Consider the following 14,425-nt stretch of genomic DNA (forward strand, 5'->3'; position numbering starts at 1 on the left):
AGTTGCAATTAATATTGACTTCTTTGTTTACTCTTATACCTAGAAATGTGAAAGGCTGCAGAAGTCTAGTGTATGGAGTTAGTTACCTATTGATGTGAGTTCTTGCAAATATGACAGTTGTTTAAGTACAGATAAGCCTGGACTAATTTCCTGATGTAAGTCACCTCTACTGCTAGGTATTTTGTGAATACTATTGGTGCTGTCAATAGGCCGCATGTTAGCCAAAACTGCCCACCTGAAATCTCAAATACCTTCTGTGGGAAAAGTGAATTACTATATGGAAACAAGATCCAGTCATGTGGATCTAGGGTTGAAGTTATCAAGGCTGAAGTCACCATCATGCAAATGAGCTTGTGAATGAAGGTGTTCAACTGTCTAAGGTCCTGAATAGGGCAGTGCCAGCCCCCTTACTTTTTGGGAATTAAGTAATGAGAGTAAAATTCCTTTCCCCTATGCTCTTGAGGTACTTCTTCTACTGAGCTGAGATTTAGAAGTGGCTGCTCTTCCTGATGTCGCATGTTCTTGTGAGAGGGATCTCTGAAAAGAGACAGGGAAGGTGGGTGATGGTTGGGGAAGATTTGGAATTGGAGGTAATATTCCATCCCTATGATTTCCAGGGCCCAGAAGTTTGTAGTGGTGGTGCTCCAAACACCACAGAAATGGGGGGAAAATAAAAAACACAAAAAAGTTACTTACTTGTACAGTAACAATTGTTCTTCAATAGGTGTTGTGCACTGCAGGTGTGTGGGCACCTAATACACTTGAGGTGGACTTTTGCCAGCAATACCAATAAGTAGCATGTGTCCCTACTCTTTTTGTGCGCTGAGTTGAGGACATAAAAGCTGCCTCCCTTTGTTTAATTGTATCACTGTATATCTTGTGTTAAGTGTTTGAGATGGTGCCCAGATTGAAGAACCTCTTCCACTTTGCTACATATGCAGCTCTAGTGTATTGTTTTCTGCTGCTCACTAAGATGGCTTAGACATTTTGGAAGCATGACCTCTCGTGAGTATTCAACAGAGATCATCTGTTCAGCGAGGTGAAAAGATTGGAGGTTGGGATACAGACTTATGCTGGTTCTGAGCAGAACCTTGACTAGGGGCAAAGATATTAGTGACCATATGGACAGCTGACGTAGAGTCTGTGAACCAGTACTGTCTTGGCCAACCTGGTGCTATTGGAATTGTCTGCCTTATCCCTTTTCAGGACTCTTGGGATGAGCTGAGCTGGTGGGAATGCATATTGGAAGTAGAGTGGACTGGGGAGAAAGAAGGCATCTGTAATGAAACCCAGGCTGCAGACCAACCTGGAACAAAATTTCTGTTGTTCAGGTTGGTTGCAAATAAATCTATTACTGTGTACCCCCACTGGTGGAAGATCTGGAAGAGTATATCCTTCCTGATTGACCACACATGTTGGTATGTAAAATCCCTGCTGAAGAAATCTGCTGTTGTGTTTCTCACCGCTGGAAGGTGGAAAGTTTCAGAGATACCTAGTTTCTTATATTTAATTTCTTGGGCTCCTTGTCTGTGTTGATTTTTGTTGACTTTGCTAAGACCTCCCAATTGGTAACAACTAGTGAGGTGCGTATAAAGTTGCCCGAAGTCCTAGGAAGGCACTTGATAGTGATGATCTGCCCCTTTTGATGTTGGTGCAAAAGAAGCAGGCATCTGCCAGAGCAATTTAGCTGGCTCTAAATGTCCCTTGGTGATGGGCATTGCAAGAGATCCAGGAACAAAGATGTGCAGGATGTCTAGGAGCTTTTGTATTTTTCCTGGACCACCTCCACTGGAATCTCTGGTGTCACAGCCCAATCAGTAGATGATATGGGAGCCCGGATGAGGTGGTCCTCTATCTGTGACTCCTCATAAGAGCCATTACCAGTCTATTCAGCTGACAGAAAGAGCAGATTGGGCTAGCTGTAAAGTTCCCCTGTGAGGTGGTGGTGAAGGGGATCTAGCGCTAGATTGGAATGTACACATTAGTCTTGTAACTTGATGCAGCCCAGTAAAGATCCAGGTGTTCATAAGTATATGAGACAGGTTGGCCAAGGGGGGAGATAGGGAGTTCACTCCCTCTTTGAGCTTTCACGTCCAGGGTAGTGAAACTCAGCCCTCAACTCCATCTCAAGTGTCTACTGGCCTGAATACTTAGACCTCAGGGAACAAACTAGTGAAACCTTACTACTGCCCTCTGAACCTGAGGACTAGAATGACTAATGCTGCCTCAGCCTGCCCATATGCTGCCTCTGGTCAGTACCGCTGAGGTGCTCAGTATCAGTGTACGGCCAGCCATCAGTACTGAAGGATGTACCTTTATTACTGCAAATAGTGAGGAATCTGGTAGATATCAATAGGTCTTTGGACTCTATATAGGATTTCGGTACCGAATCAGTTGGTGCTGAAGTCAGACAGGAGGGCAGCATTGGTACCAGAGTTGACAGTAGTGGGGATCTTAGTGCTGGGCAACTTTCGCAGTACCAAGAAGTCGGTTTAGAGGCATGGTGACTGCTACCTGTCTGTATGCCAAGGGGACCCTTTTGGAACCTTGTACTACCTCTTTCAGATGAGGACTGAAAGGATTTGTGGCTCCTAGAGGAAGGACTTGGTGAAAAACTTAGGTTTCTTCTTTTTGTGTACTCGGTGCTCTTTCCTTCCCATCCCCCGAGATTTTATTGGACAAGGAGGATAGATTTTTAGGAGCAACTCTTTTTACTTCCCAAGTACAAGAGCTAGCAGGGATGCTTTTTGATGAGAGTTTAGAAGTTTCTGCCCCAGGCATTCTGGGGTGTGTAAAGAGGGATGCATTGATCTCTCCATCAGGAACATTTTCAGAGAAGACTCAGTAGCTCTCTGGATTCTCTTAGAAAAGGATCTACATATGGCATCTCTCTCTGTTATGTTTCAGAGTAACAGCCACGTTAGTCTGTATCCGCAAAAAGAACAGCTGTAGCCCACGAAAGCTTATGCTCAAATAAATTTGTTAGTCTCGAAGGTGCCACAAGTCCTCCTGTTCCCTCTGTTATGTGCTCCTCACCCAGGCAAAGTAAGCATCTGGTATGTCCATCATTAAGGGTATGTCTACACAGCAGCTGGAAGCTGTAATTATTTTGGCCTTAAAGTTTCATTTTAGACTCTCAGTTCAGATAAAAAACTTCACAGTTTGCAACTTTTAAAATTTTTTAACAAGTGACTACAACTTAAAAGAAATTAATTTTTTAAAAGAGGAAAACCACAATAATTAGAAACAAAAAAAATTACCAGATATATTTACACAACAGTGATTGTAAAGAAATCATACAGTTGGTGATGTTTTGAAACTGTTGTAATGCATAACATCTGCTCCAGTTAGACTTAGCGTTTTTTCCAGGTGAACTTCCTGCGGGCTCCTTCCTGACCAGGCTTCTTTCGTTCCCTGATACGTGGATCAGCTGTCAGTAGTCCAGCTACAGGACAACATGAAGAGAGTCATTTTATGAAGTACAGCATTCACTAATATATTTTGTGTGAGTGTTTTTTTGAGAGAGAGAGAGAGAGAGAGAGAAAGAAAAAAGTGGGCTTCAGAACAATTGGTGACTGCATACCACATGAACTGCAACATCTAGGCCCAAAAGGAGGACAAAGGTACAGCCTGAAACCAACAAAAGGGAATTTAGTCAAACCCCACAGAATTTTAACACTGTTACAGTATTTGAATTTTGTACATTACAATACATTACAAATCTTAAAAAATCACCCCAGTGATGTAAAGGATGTTATTTGTTCAAATATTTGAATTCACTTTTAGACAGCTATAAAAAGAATATATAACAAATGGAAGAAAGAGGAAAGTTGATAGTAATGAATATAAATCAGAAGTTAGGAACTGTAAAAAACGGGAAAGGGAAGCAAAGGGACACAAGGAGAAATCTATGGCTAGCAGAGTTAAGGACAATAAGAATGAGCTTTTAAATATTTTAGGAACAAAAAGAATCCTGATAACGGTATTGGACCACTACTAGATGGTATTGGGAGAATTATCAATAATAATATAGAAAAGGCAGAAGTGTTCAATAAATATTTCTGTTCCGTATTTGGAGAAAAACGGATGATGTAGTCTCATCATATGATGATAATACTCCTTCCATTCCACTAGCATCTCTGGAGAATGTTAAACAGAAGCTACTAAAGTTAGACATGTTTACATTAGCAGGTCCAGATAACATGTATCCAAGAGTTTTAAAAGAGCTGGATGAAGAGCTCACTGTACCCCATTAATGTTAATTTTCAATAAGTCTTGGAGAAATGGGGAAGTTCCAGAATACTGGAAGAAAGCTAATGTGCCAATTTTTAAAAAGGGTAAATGGAATGACCTGGATAATTGTAGGCCTGTAAGTTTGACATAGATCCCGGGCAAGATAATAGAGTTGGTGATACGGGACTAGATTAATAAAGAATTAAAGGAGGGTAATGTAATTAATGCAAATCAACATGGGTTTATGAAAACAGATCCTGTCAAACTAACTTGTAATCTCATCAAAAAAAGATGTCAAGTTTGGCTGATAAAGGCAATAGTGTTGATGTAAAATACTTAGACTTCTGTAAGGCGTTTGACTTGGTATCACATGACATTCTGATTAAAAAAACTAGAACGATGTAAAATTAACATGGCACACATTAAAAGAATTAAAAACTGACTGACTAATAGGTCTCAAAATGTAATTGTAAGTGGGGAATGGTCATTAGGTTGGTATATTTCCAGTGGGGTCCTGTAGGGATTGGTTCTTGGCCCTACACATTTTAATGTTTTTATCAATAACCTGGAAGAAAACAAAATCATCTCTGACAAAAAGTTTGCACACGACAAAAACTGTGGAGTGGTAAATAACGAAGAGGACAATTCACTGATACAGAGAGATTGGGATTGCTTGGAAACCTGGGTGTAAGCAAGCAATATGCATTTTAATATGGCTAAACGTATGTGTATACGTCGAGGAACAAAGAATGCAGGCTGTAGTTATAGAATGGGGGACTAACCTAGGAAGCAGTGACTTTCACAAACGCCGACTCCGTGGGTGCTCTGGGGCTGGAGCAACCATGGGGAAAAAAATGGTGGGTGCCCAGCAGTCACCCTATCAGAACCTCCCACCAGCGCCTCCTGCCTGCTAGCGGGCCCTGCTGATCAGCACCAACCCCTCCCTCCTTGCGCCTCCCACCTGCTGCAGTCAGCTGTTTCGTGGCACATGGGAGGTGGGAGGGGGGGAAGGGGGATGAGTGAGGATGCGGTACGCTCGAGGAAGGGGGCAGAATGAGGCGGGAAGAGGCGGTTGGGGTTGGGGTCTGGGGCAGAGCTGGGGGATCAAGCGCCCCCCCGGCACATTGAAAAGTTGGTACTAGTGGTGACTCAAAAATATTTGGGGGTCATGGGGGATAATCAGCTGAACATGACCTTCCAATGTAATGTTCTGGCCAAAAGAGCTAATGCAATCCTGGGATATATAAACAGGGGTTTCTTGAGTAGGAGCAGAGAGGTTATTTATTTTACCTCTGTATTTGGCACTGGTGAAACCACTGCTGGAATAGTGTCCAGTTCTGATACCCACAATTCAAAAAGGATGTTGATTAATTAGAGAGGGTTCATAGAAGAGCCGTGAGAAAGATTTAAGGATAAGAAAACATGCCTTCTCATGGTAGACTCAAATAGCACAATCTATTTAGCTTAACAAAGAGAAGATTAAGGGGTGACTTGATTACAGTCTGTAAGTACCTACATGGGGAACAAATATTTAACACTGGGCTCTTCAATCTGGCAAAAGAAAAGTGTAGCACAATCCAATGGCTGGAAGCTGAAGCTAGACACATTCAGACTGGAAATAAAAGGATAAATTTTTAATGATGGGGGTAATTAACCATGGGAACAATTTATCACGGTTGTGGTTGATTCTCCATCACTGACATTTTTAAAATCAAGATTGGATGTTTTTCTAAAAGAGATGTTCTAGGAATTATTTTGAGGAAGTTTTGTGGCCTGTATTATACAGAGGGTCAAACTAGGTAATCCAAATGGTCCTTTCTGGCTTTAGGAATCTATGAATAAGTAATTCAAAAGTATGTTAAGCAGAGACAAAAGCTTGCTTAGAATTATGCTGCCTTCATTATCAGTAGGAGTTTTCAACATATTTCCCTCCAGTCTATTTAAAAACTCAATGTTTCTAATTCTGCATTGTTGCAATAGTGTAGTATCTTCTACATATAGGAAAATATCAGTTACTGCAGCTACCTAGGGTGGTGGTTGTTTTACTGGTGCCTTCTGAATAAGGGAAAGAGGAGGAACCTCTAATCTGGCCTATTTAAAGTAACCTACTTATACTTATGCTCCTTGTCATCCATTCAGATCAAGCTGAAATTAATCTACTGGTAGCCCCAACATTTTGGTGATTGAATGCAGGAACAAGAACCTTTAGAATATATGAGATTTGTTTCTATTCAACTGATTAGCAATCTTGGAATCTTTTCCTCCCACAAAATTTGAACTCAAGGTTTTTCTCCGACTTGATATATTACTACATGTTGTGTTTCTGCACTGACGGGATGCAGCCTAAGCAGGGGTTCTCAGGCCGGGATTGTGACCCTAACATCTCATGAACAGGTGCAGAGGCTATTCAAAGAGGAAATACAGTTGGGACATTTGAAAGATGTCAGGAAGACTGACTATTAAAACTATTCATGACTAAAGTCTGGGTCCTGAAAACACTTATGCACATGAGTAGTCCCACTGATTTCAATGGAACTACTCACTTCTGTGTTTTTGGAGAGTCAGGCCCTTAACAATCTTATTAATCTCAGTCAGTTACTGGAAAAGTGTGTAAACACATATTACTGTTGGAATTATGCATTCTTTCCTACTTATGCTCATACCTTGCCTCATAAATTCCACTTCATTTTCAGTGATGAAACTACACAGGGCTCTCGCAGAGGCTAAACGGATTGCTCCAGCCTGTGAGGACCTCCCTCCACCAGAGACGGTACAGACCATATCATGTTTTCCAAGTCTATCAAGGAACTGGAAAGGGAACATTAACTGTTCTCTGGAAAAAGATAAGATACACACAGTATTTAATTTTTATAAATTGCAGATTATATACATTGCTAGTTTATTAGAGAGTTAAACGATGACCTGACATACGTAATCTAAAGAAATGCAAGCTTCCCTGTACTGCTTTGTCAATACGTTAAACCCAGATGTGAAAGGACTATTCTGCATTTAGATTATTGTAATATACAAGGTGTTTGAATTGTATAGTCAACAGGATGAATAAAATAAACCCACATTGGCTTGTTCTAAGGAAACTTTTTATAACTTATGCTCAGAAATCTTGCCAGTGTAACATGAACTGAAATTGTGTGTGCAGTCTGAAATTTTAGGTGAAGTGTCTTGAATTACATTGTTTGTTTGTACGCTACTGATATATGCTGGAGTACGACTGCATGACTACTGCCCCTGGGACTCTCAGGAAACAGATGTATTTCAGGAGTGTACTCCACTAAACCCAAGAGTTTCTCTGATCTGAGCAGATCCCATAACTAAAGAACCAAAATGATCTATGTTCTTATTCTTTGCAACTCTCCTTGAAAAAAGGTAGATGACAGACAGCTCTCAGCCCATACACCTTGAGTTCTTATGATCATGAAGAAAAATGGAAACAAGGTGAAGTCTTCTTAAACTAGATACTTATAAAGGAACAGGAGAATGTGTCAGCTTCATAGAACTAAAGATCCATGCAGAAACATCAAGAAAAAAAATCAAGTTACAATAAATAATAATAATTAATAATAATCTTAGCCCTTTTTGATGCTTTCAATACCTGAAATGCTCTACCAAAGCATGATGGTTTCTGTTTACGTTGTTAATGTTAAAACAGATACATGGTGCTCTCACCTGTCTTGCATCACTGGAAAATAACATAAATAATCTACTCCGTTCACTGTAATTTTTCCGCTTCCATTGTCATAAACTACTGCAGATGCTCGCGAAGTCTTTCTTTTGCCTTAAAATAAACAAAGCAACCTTTTGTTATTGTGGGTTCATTATTTTTCAGCGTATCAAATGCAAAAAAAGCTAAGCAGATCTTTTATTTTCATACAGCAGCAATGATTTTCTTTTTGGAGGTAAAAAAGGGTGTGCGTGTAAAATATAAGCAACATTCAGCATGCTACTGCACTAAATAGATTTGATCATTTTGCTAATGTTCACGGAAATAAGAGAAAAAGGACAAAACCATCAGTATAGCCCATACAGTACGACTTTGAACAGTTTTACTTTAGAAGATGAGAAGCAATATTCTGAACTAAAAAGTAACTGTGAAAGATGATTGAATGCAGTAATGATACATGGAGGTACTAAAGCAGTTTGTCACACTTGTGCATGTTCCGTATCTACCATCTCACATGAAGCATCATTGCAGGAGCTAATAATAAACATATTTTGTGAAAAAAATTAAGATACTTTGTTACAAAAAATGTACAACAGAACATCAGTTTAATAAAGAACGTTCATATGAATCTGTACATACAAATTAATTATACTGGTACAAACAGTGCTGCTACAATTTTTTGTCCACCTTTAGTAAGATTTCATCGTAAACGACCTACAGTTTTATATCTCTGTGAAAACATTAGCTCTGACCTAAAATATGACATACAAAATCTCAGCCCAGAAGAAATAGTCTGGTTTATAACTCTGAGCTCTGGTAATGTTAAAAAGGTTGTTTGATAAATGATTTTTGAAACCTGTTAGACTGTGAAATAGATCTGTGCTTTTGTGTATTTAAAGGGAAAATAAGATAGTTATTGAACTTATGAAAACTGGCTATAATGCCTTTTCTTAAGCAATGTCGAGTACCCATATCTACTAATTTCAACAACTAGTGATTTACTATTATTTTGAAGGCTCTTTTGTAGATTATGGATCATTAGATAATGGCATTTGTGCCATACACTTCCATTTCGATACCAAGACATCCATGAAAGAATTGTAAAATATCAATACAAGTGTATGAAATAAAGAAATGCACCAACCAATACAAGACTTTGCTGAGTGTTGGGGTTACAAAAGAAATTTTGGAGTCTCAGCTGGAGACCTTCACTACTTCAACCAGACAGACAAACTTGAAATTATTACCTTCCCCAGTGCTGAAGGCCACTCCTTGGTCATCATATTGCAGGGGCTCAATCACCACCTTTTTTAATTGTATAGCTAGCTCTTTGCGAAACTTTAGCACATACTCTTCTTCGATGCCACAACATGGCAACGTCACTAATCTTTCTAGCAGCTGAATACACATCGAATACTGTAGACAATAAAAATTCATTAAGAGATGCAGGTGAAATTGCATTTGCTAAAACATTCTATTTTTATATACTTGATCTTTCCTTCTTTGCTTTTATTGATGATTTTTGACAAGATGACACTTTTGCATCCACATGCTGCTTCAAAAACAGCATGCAAATGCATCATTTTCTCTGTGACTAAAGACATCTAATCCTTTCTTCAGGCAACAATTAATCTTGAATTCAGAGTACACCCAACCTCTTTGTAATACAGGATTATTATATTAGAATGAAGTTCATCTCAATTTTAAAAGAAAACTTCTACTGGGCCTTGGATCTGAATTTTTTTATTAGAATAGAGGAAAAAAAGCTTTCACACTCATTTCCAATATGTCTATATATATTAGAGAGAGAGAGAAAAAATGGAAATAATTGTATTTTACTAAACTGTACCTCGATGATTATATTTCATAATACATATGGGAAACATATCTCTTCAGCTGTTCAAGCTGAGTTACTTTAATGTTTATGATTTCCTTTAAAACTGAACAATCAAGATATTTAAAAATTCAAGAGATACTTGACTTAAAGGGCAACCTCTTGAAATAAATTATCCTTTGCTCCTGTGTGCTTTTTTCCTAGTTCTTGAGCATGTGATTAGAAAGTAAACACCTCAGCATTAACCCCTTTGTGCTGAAAGCTGGGATCACCTGCTACAAGGCATTACCTGAAGGAGTTTTGGACCAGCAGTAACAAAGAAATATCAGGATGCCATTGTGTATAAGAAAATTTTTTATACTTTTTTCCTACTCATAGGGTATTTTTAAAATTATGTTTGAGAATTCTTTTTACCTATGCTGTATTCCCAGCATCTTCTGCAGTGGGCTACTTTCTTACAAATAAATTAGCAGTATCAGTAGATATTTTGATATCACTCATAGAAATGCAATGTTTTATTTAAGTCCAATGCTCTAATGCAGATTTCTGTGGCTACGCTTTTTGGAAAAAAAATGACATTAGCATAACACGTATGTGCCAAATGCCTTTAAAAGTGGGGGGGGGAAATCAAATTGTGGAAGCTGTAAATGAGGAAAACCTCCGAGAGTTCTTGGAGTATGTAGAAGAAAAAAAAATCAATTGCTTCCATTTTGTTTAGTACCCTTAATGCAAGCACCACAGAAAGCTTTGCTGCAACAACAAGAAAAGGTAAATGGAGCAGGCAAAAGAGTACAGCTAATATCTAAAGGACTCAATACATGCAAACATTTCAATTTGTTTCCAGAGGCTGAGCCTTTGTGCTTTTTTGTATTTATTCACAGGCCAATCCCTAGTATGGTATTTTCTAGCCCACTGATATTTCATAGAAGTGTGAGGTACGGTAGAAAGGCAAGCTGTGAGGAACACTAAAATGTCTGGGTATGCTTGTGAATGCAGAACAATTCGTAGGGCTTTGGGAAAATAAACAGGAAAATCCATACCAACCATCATAGTATTACAAGAGATACTGAAACTGAGGACTCCTTCCATTGCTAGTGAGATGGTCTGTAGTCTGAATCTCTAAGGGATGGTGAAATACACAGCAATGAAGGATGTAGAGGATAAAATATCTAGAATGCTTAGACAAAAGGTTGTCAGCCCTGTCTGGTGCAGCCCAATTCAAACTTCAAATTCCACTAGGAAATTAACGTTCCATAGGTAAGACATAACTTAGAGGGTCATACAGGCAGACTGGATCTGGATTTTTGGACCTCTGTTCTTATTTTGAAAACCTCAGTGTAGTTGAAACATCAGCATTATTTCTCACCCATGGAAACCAGATGCAATAGTGGGTTAACGGACTTGTTCTTGGAGATGCAAGCAGTAAGGTGCCAGATTCAGAGTTCTTCAGAATCAATTTCATATGATGCAAGAATATTGCAGATAATGGTCTGTCTTGTCTATAGTAGGCATCACATCAGTTCAACTTCATCAATAATAGTAACATTAGGAGCCCTATAGATGAGCCCTACTCAATGCCAATGGGGTTTTAAGCACTGTGTTAATGAGACCTTCTCTGAGCAGGGTTATATGGCACATCTACACAAGGGCTCCCAAGATGTTACCACTCATAGAAATGGATCATGTTAACAATGGTGGGAACTTTTTGTAGCATGCATAAGGACAGAGATAACATGCCAATATGGCAAATATTTACTGGGGGGGAGGGAGGAGAGGAGTTGGAGGGGGGGGGAAATGGACGATACTTAAAAAAAAGCACCTGCCTCCAAGACATACTTTTTCAGGATACTAAATGCAGCCGGAGACTGTATTCTTAAGATACAGGTCCCTTAAATTAAAAAGATTAATTACTCACATCGTGATCTGACAGTTTTTCCACTAACATTTCTTCCAATTCCTCCTTAATCAGCCATCTGCTGCCAATCAGGTTTCTGTTTAAAATATCACATATATTCTCTTTTTAATTAACCATGCAATTAGAGTTATATCACAAAGGACCACACATACAGTCAGGCTTGGTTTGGAAATGAATATCATACTGTTTTGCAGTAGAAAATACACTACGTGAATGTGATCTATAATGTTTAAGTTAGTTATAAAAGCTCTTTCTTATGAAAGGAATGGTAACTACACTTATTAAATTCACTGCATCAAGAGTTAATTATGAATTTTACTTAAGTGTCACTCATTATTGCTACTGAAGTTAAAAGCCAATCAGCAGTTCCACGATAAGCTAATTTTCCACAGATTTATAACTCAGTTCTAAAAAACCTGGCCCACACGGTTTCAGCAAAACAAAATGCACATAAAACTAGATTCAAGACAACAACAACAAGGCCTTGTCTATACTAGATCTTCCCCTGTTAATCCTTGCTCTTACTGGTGCAGCTCTGCTGCTGGCAGCAGTGGTGGGGGTGCTCATATAGGAAGGGAACTAGTAGCTACTGGCATTTTAACCATGTCATCTAGACCTACTCTGAGCTAGGTTAGACAACATGACAGTGCTGGACTCCGTATAAGGACTCCCACTGTCGTTACCAACGGAGGACGTGCACTAGTGGTAGCAATGGTGGAAATTTTAAAGAAAACAGTCCAGTGTAGCGAAACATCCTTAAGGTCTGAATTAAGTTAAACCAATAAAAGAAAGAAAATTCAAAGCACTGTCCCAAACATGCCCTTTTCATGTAGGTATTATATAAAAAGTATCCAAACATTGGTTGATGAAACAGCATACTTCATATAGTAATGGGGGTGAGATTACAAGGTGACCTAAGGACAAGGCCTTAATTCTTATTTTTTTTGCTTTTGTAGATTTGTTAGAAACAATAAATGTCAATTAATATTTTTCGTGGCAAAATTAAAGGCCCCAATTCCAGGAAGCAACATTATTCAGGGCTATACTTAAGCATATACTTAACTTTAGCACGTGTTTAAGTGCTTTCCTGAATCAGGGCCTAAAATGACCTCATCCCCCACTGCCTGACAACGTTACTGTTTTCACTGGCAGCTGAAGTCAGGATCCTGCAAAGATTTCAGTACATGCTTATCTTTATACATGAGTAGCCTCAATGAAGTCAATGGGATTACTCACTTGTGTAAAGTTATGTGTGTGCTTAAGTCTCTGCAGGATCAGGGCCTAACGTAGTTAAGATTGCAAAATGTCTGTATAACAGCCTGTTTTCAGATGCTCAATTCTCTGAAAAAAGTATTTCTTCATTTTAGAGTTAAACTATCTATGCTTGTCCCAGTGGAAGATAGGCACCTGTTTTTGGAAAACTTGAAAAAAAAATCCTTCCAACCACTTGGCTTTTAGAACATGAAAGAAATTTTGACCACCATTATTCACATGAGTAAATCAATTGACTAAATTTTGGAAGGAATCACATTAAATCAGATTATTTTTCAGCAGCATCCACTATGAACTCCAACCCCATTCTCCCCTTGCCTGCTCAGAAATTAAAGGTATAACTACACAGCATTTTGTAGCTAGCGGGAATGAGCCTTCTGGCCCGGATGGACACACATGGGATAGCAGGGATTCATGCTAGTGCTCTAAAAATAGCCATGTGGACAGCGCTTTGAAGTTGCAGCTTGGGTTGGAGCTTCATATTCCAAGCCACAACTTCAAAGCTTTGTCTACACGGCTATTTTTAGAACGCCAGCCTGATTCTGTCCACCTGGGCAGGAAGGCTCACTCCTGCAGGCTCCAAAAGGCTGTGCAGATATATCCTAAAGGGCCTCTCCTAGAAAGGTATGATGAATAAACTCTACACACCATAGGAAACTTTAATTGTAAAGGAACATGGACTTCAGTCAACTACAAAACCAAGATAAAAAACTTGTGTACCACTGCTAAAGACAAAAGTCTCATGCTAACACAGCTGTCCCAGCTGCCAAAATAGAAGAGCATAGCAAGGTACACTGAAGTAGTTATAATCCCAAACCACAGTGCTGAAGAAAAAAAGATATAGGAAGCTATGCACTCTTCACTGCAATTTACCCATAAAAAAATCAACACACAAAATTAACATCTAAAATAGAAAAAATTGCAGATCATCATTATGGAGAATTAGAACACTACATAATGCTAGCTTGAAGACACATAGGAGGCGCATCATGAAAGAACTGCAACTCTGAAAAAGCAACCATTTAACTGGGAGAAAAAGGAGTGGACCGTGAGAATATGACACAGATTTCTTGGTTTCAGTGGAACCTCTCCAACCCAACAAACCTTCTCTGAATCCTGACTGCCCACTCAGTGTATGGAGGAATTACTACAAAAAATTCTCAACACACAACTGGGCTACTGCATCCTGGTTTCTGGATTCCTCAAAGGAAGCAAACTTATAATATTGATTAATTTCAAAGACTGACAAGCAATCCTGACTGCAGCCATTAAAAAGGCTTGTTAACAGACAAATGACCATTATGGTCTTCCAGGAATTTTCCGTTGACCTTCAATAGAAATGAGTAACCCATAACCCAGTCAGTAAAATCCTCAAGGACAATGGCACTGAACACAGAACCATCTACTGTGAAAACCTTTTGTGGGAAAAAAAAACTCAGAACACCTTCACCCAACAAGAATATTTAAATATTCTTCTCGATCCGCTTCTAGT

At 39.0% G+C, this 14,425-nt stretch overlaps 1 protein-coding gene across 2 annotated transcripts in view; it reads right to left on the reverse strand.

The window, feature by feature from the left end:
- Positions 1-3,092: 3,092 nt before the first annotated feature.
- Positions 3,093-14,425, reverse strand: part of MRPS9 (mitochondrial ribosomal protein S9) — a 44,744-nt gene continuing 33,411 nt past the window's right edge. The window contains exons 7-11 of one of the 2 annotated variants that reach the window (XM_074964662.1): positions 11,662-11,737; positions 9,160-9,328; positions 7,918-8,026; positions 6,897-7,066; positions 3,093-3,445 (exon numbers count right to left, since the gene is read on the reverse strand). In XM_074964662.1, coding sequence (XP_074820763.1) covers positions 3,354-3,445; positions 6,897-7,066; positions 7,918-8,026; positions 9,160-9,328; positions 11,662-11,737 — 616 coding nt within the window. In that variant the 3' untranslated portion in view covers positions 3,093-3,353. Of the gene's footprint in view, positions 3,446-3,523; positions 3,631-6,896; positions 7,067-7,917; positions 8,027-9,159; positions 9,329-11,661; positions 11,738-14,425 lie in introns of those variants that run through there. The other variant, XM_074964669.1, reaches the window with a different exon arrangement.

The sequence above is a fragment of the Natator depressus genome, chromosome 1 (assembly GCF_965152275.1).
Source record: "Natator depressus isolate rNatDep1 chromosome 1, rNatDep2.hap1, whole genome shotgun sequence".
NCBI classification, from domain to species: Eukaryota; Metazoa; Chordata; order Testudines; family Cheloniidae; genus Natator; species Natator depressus.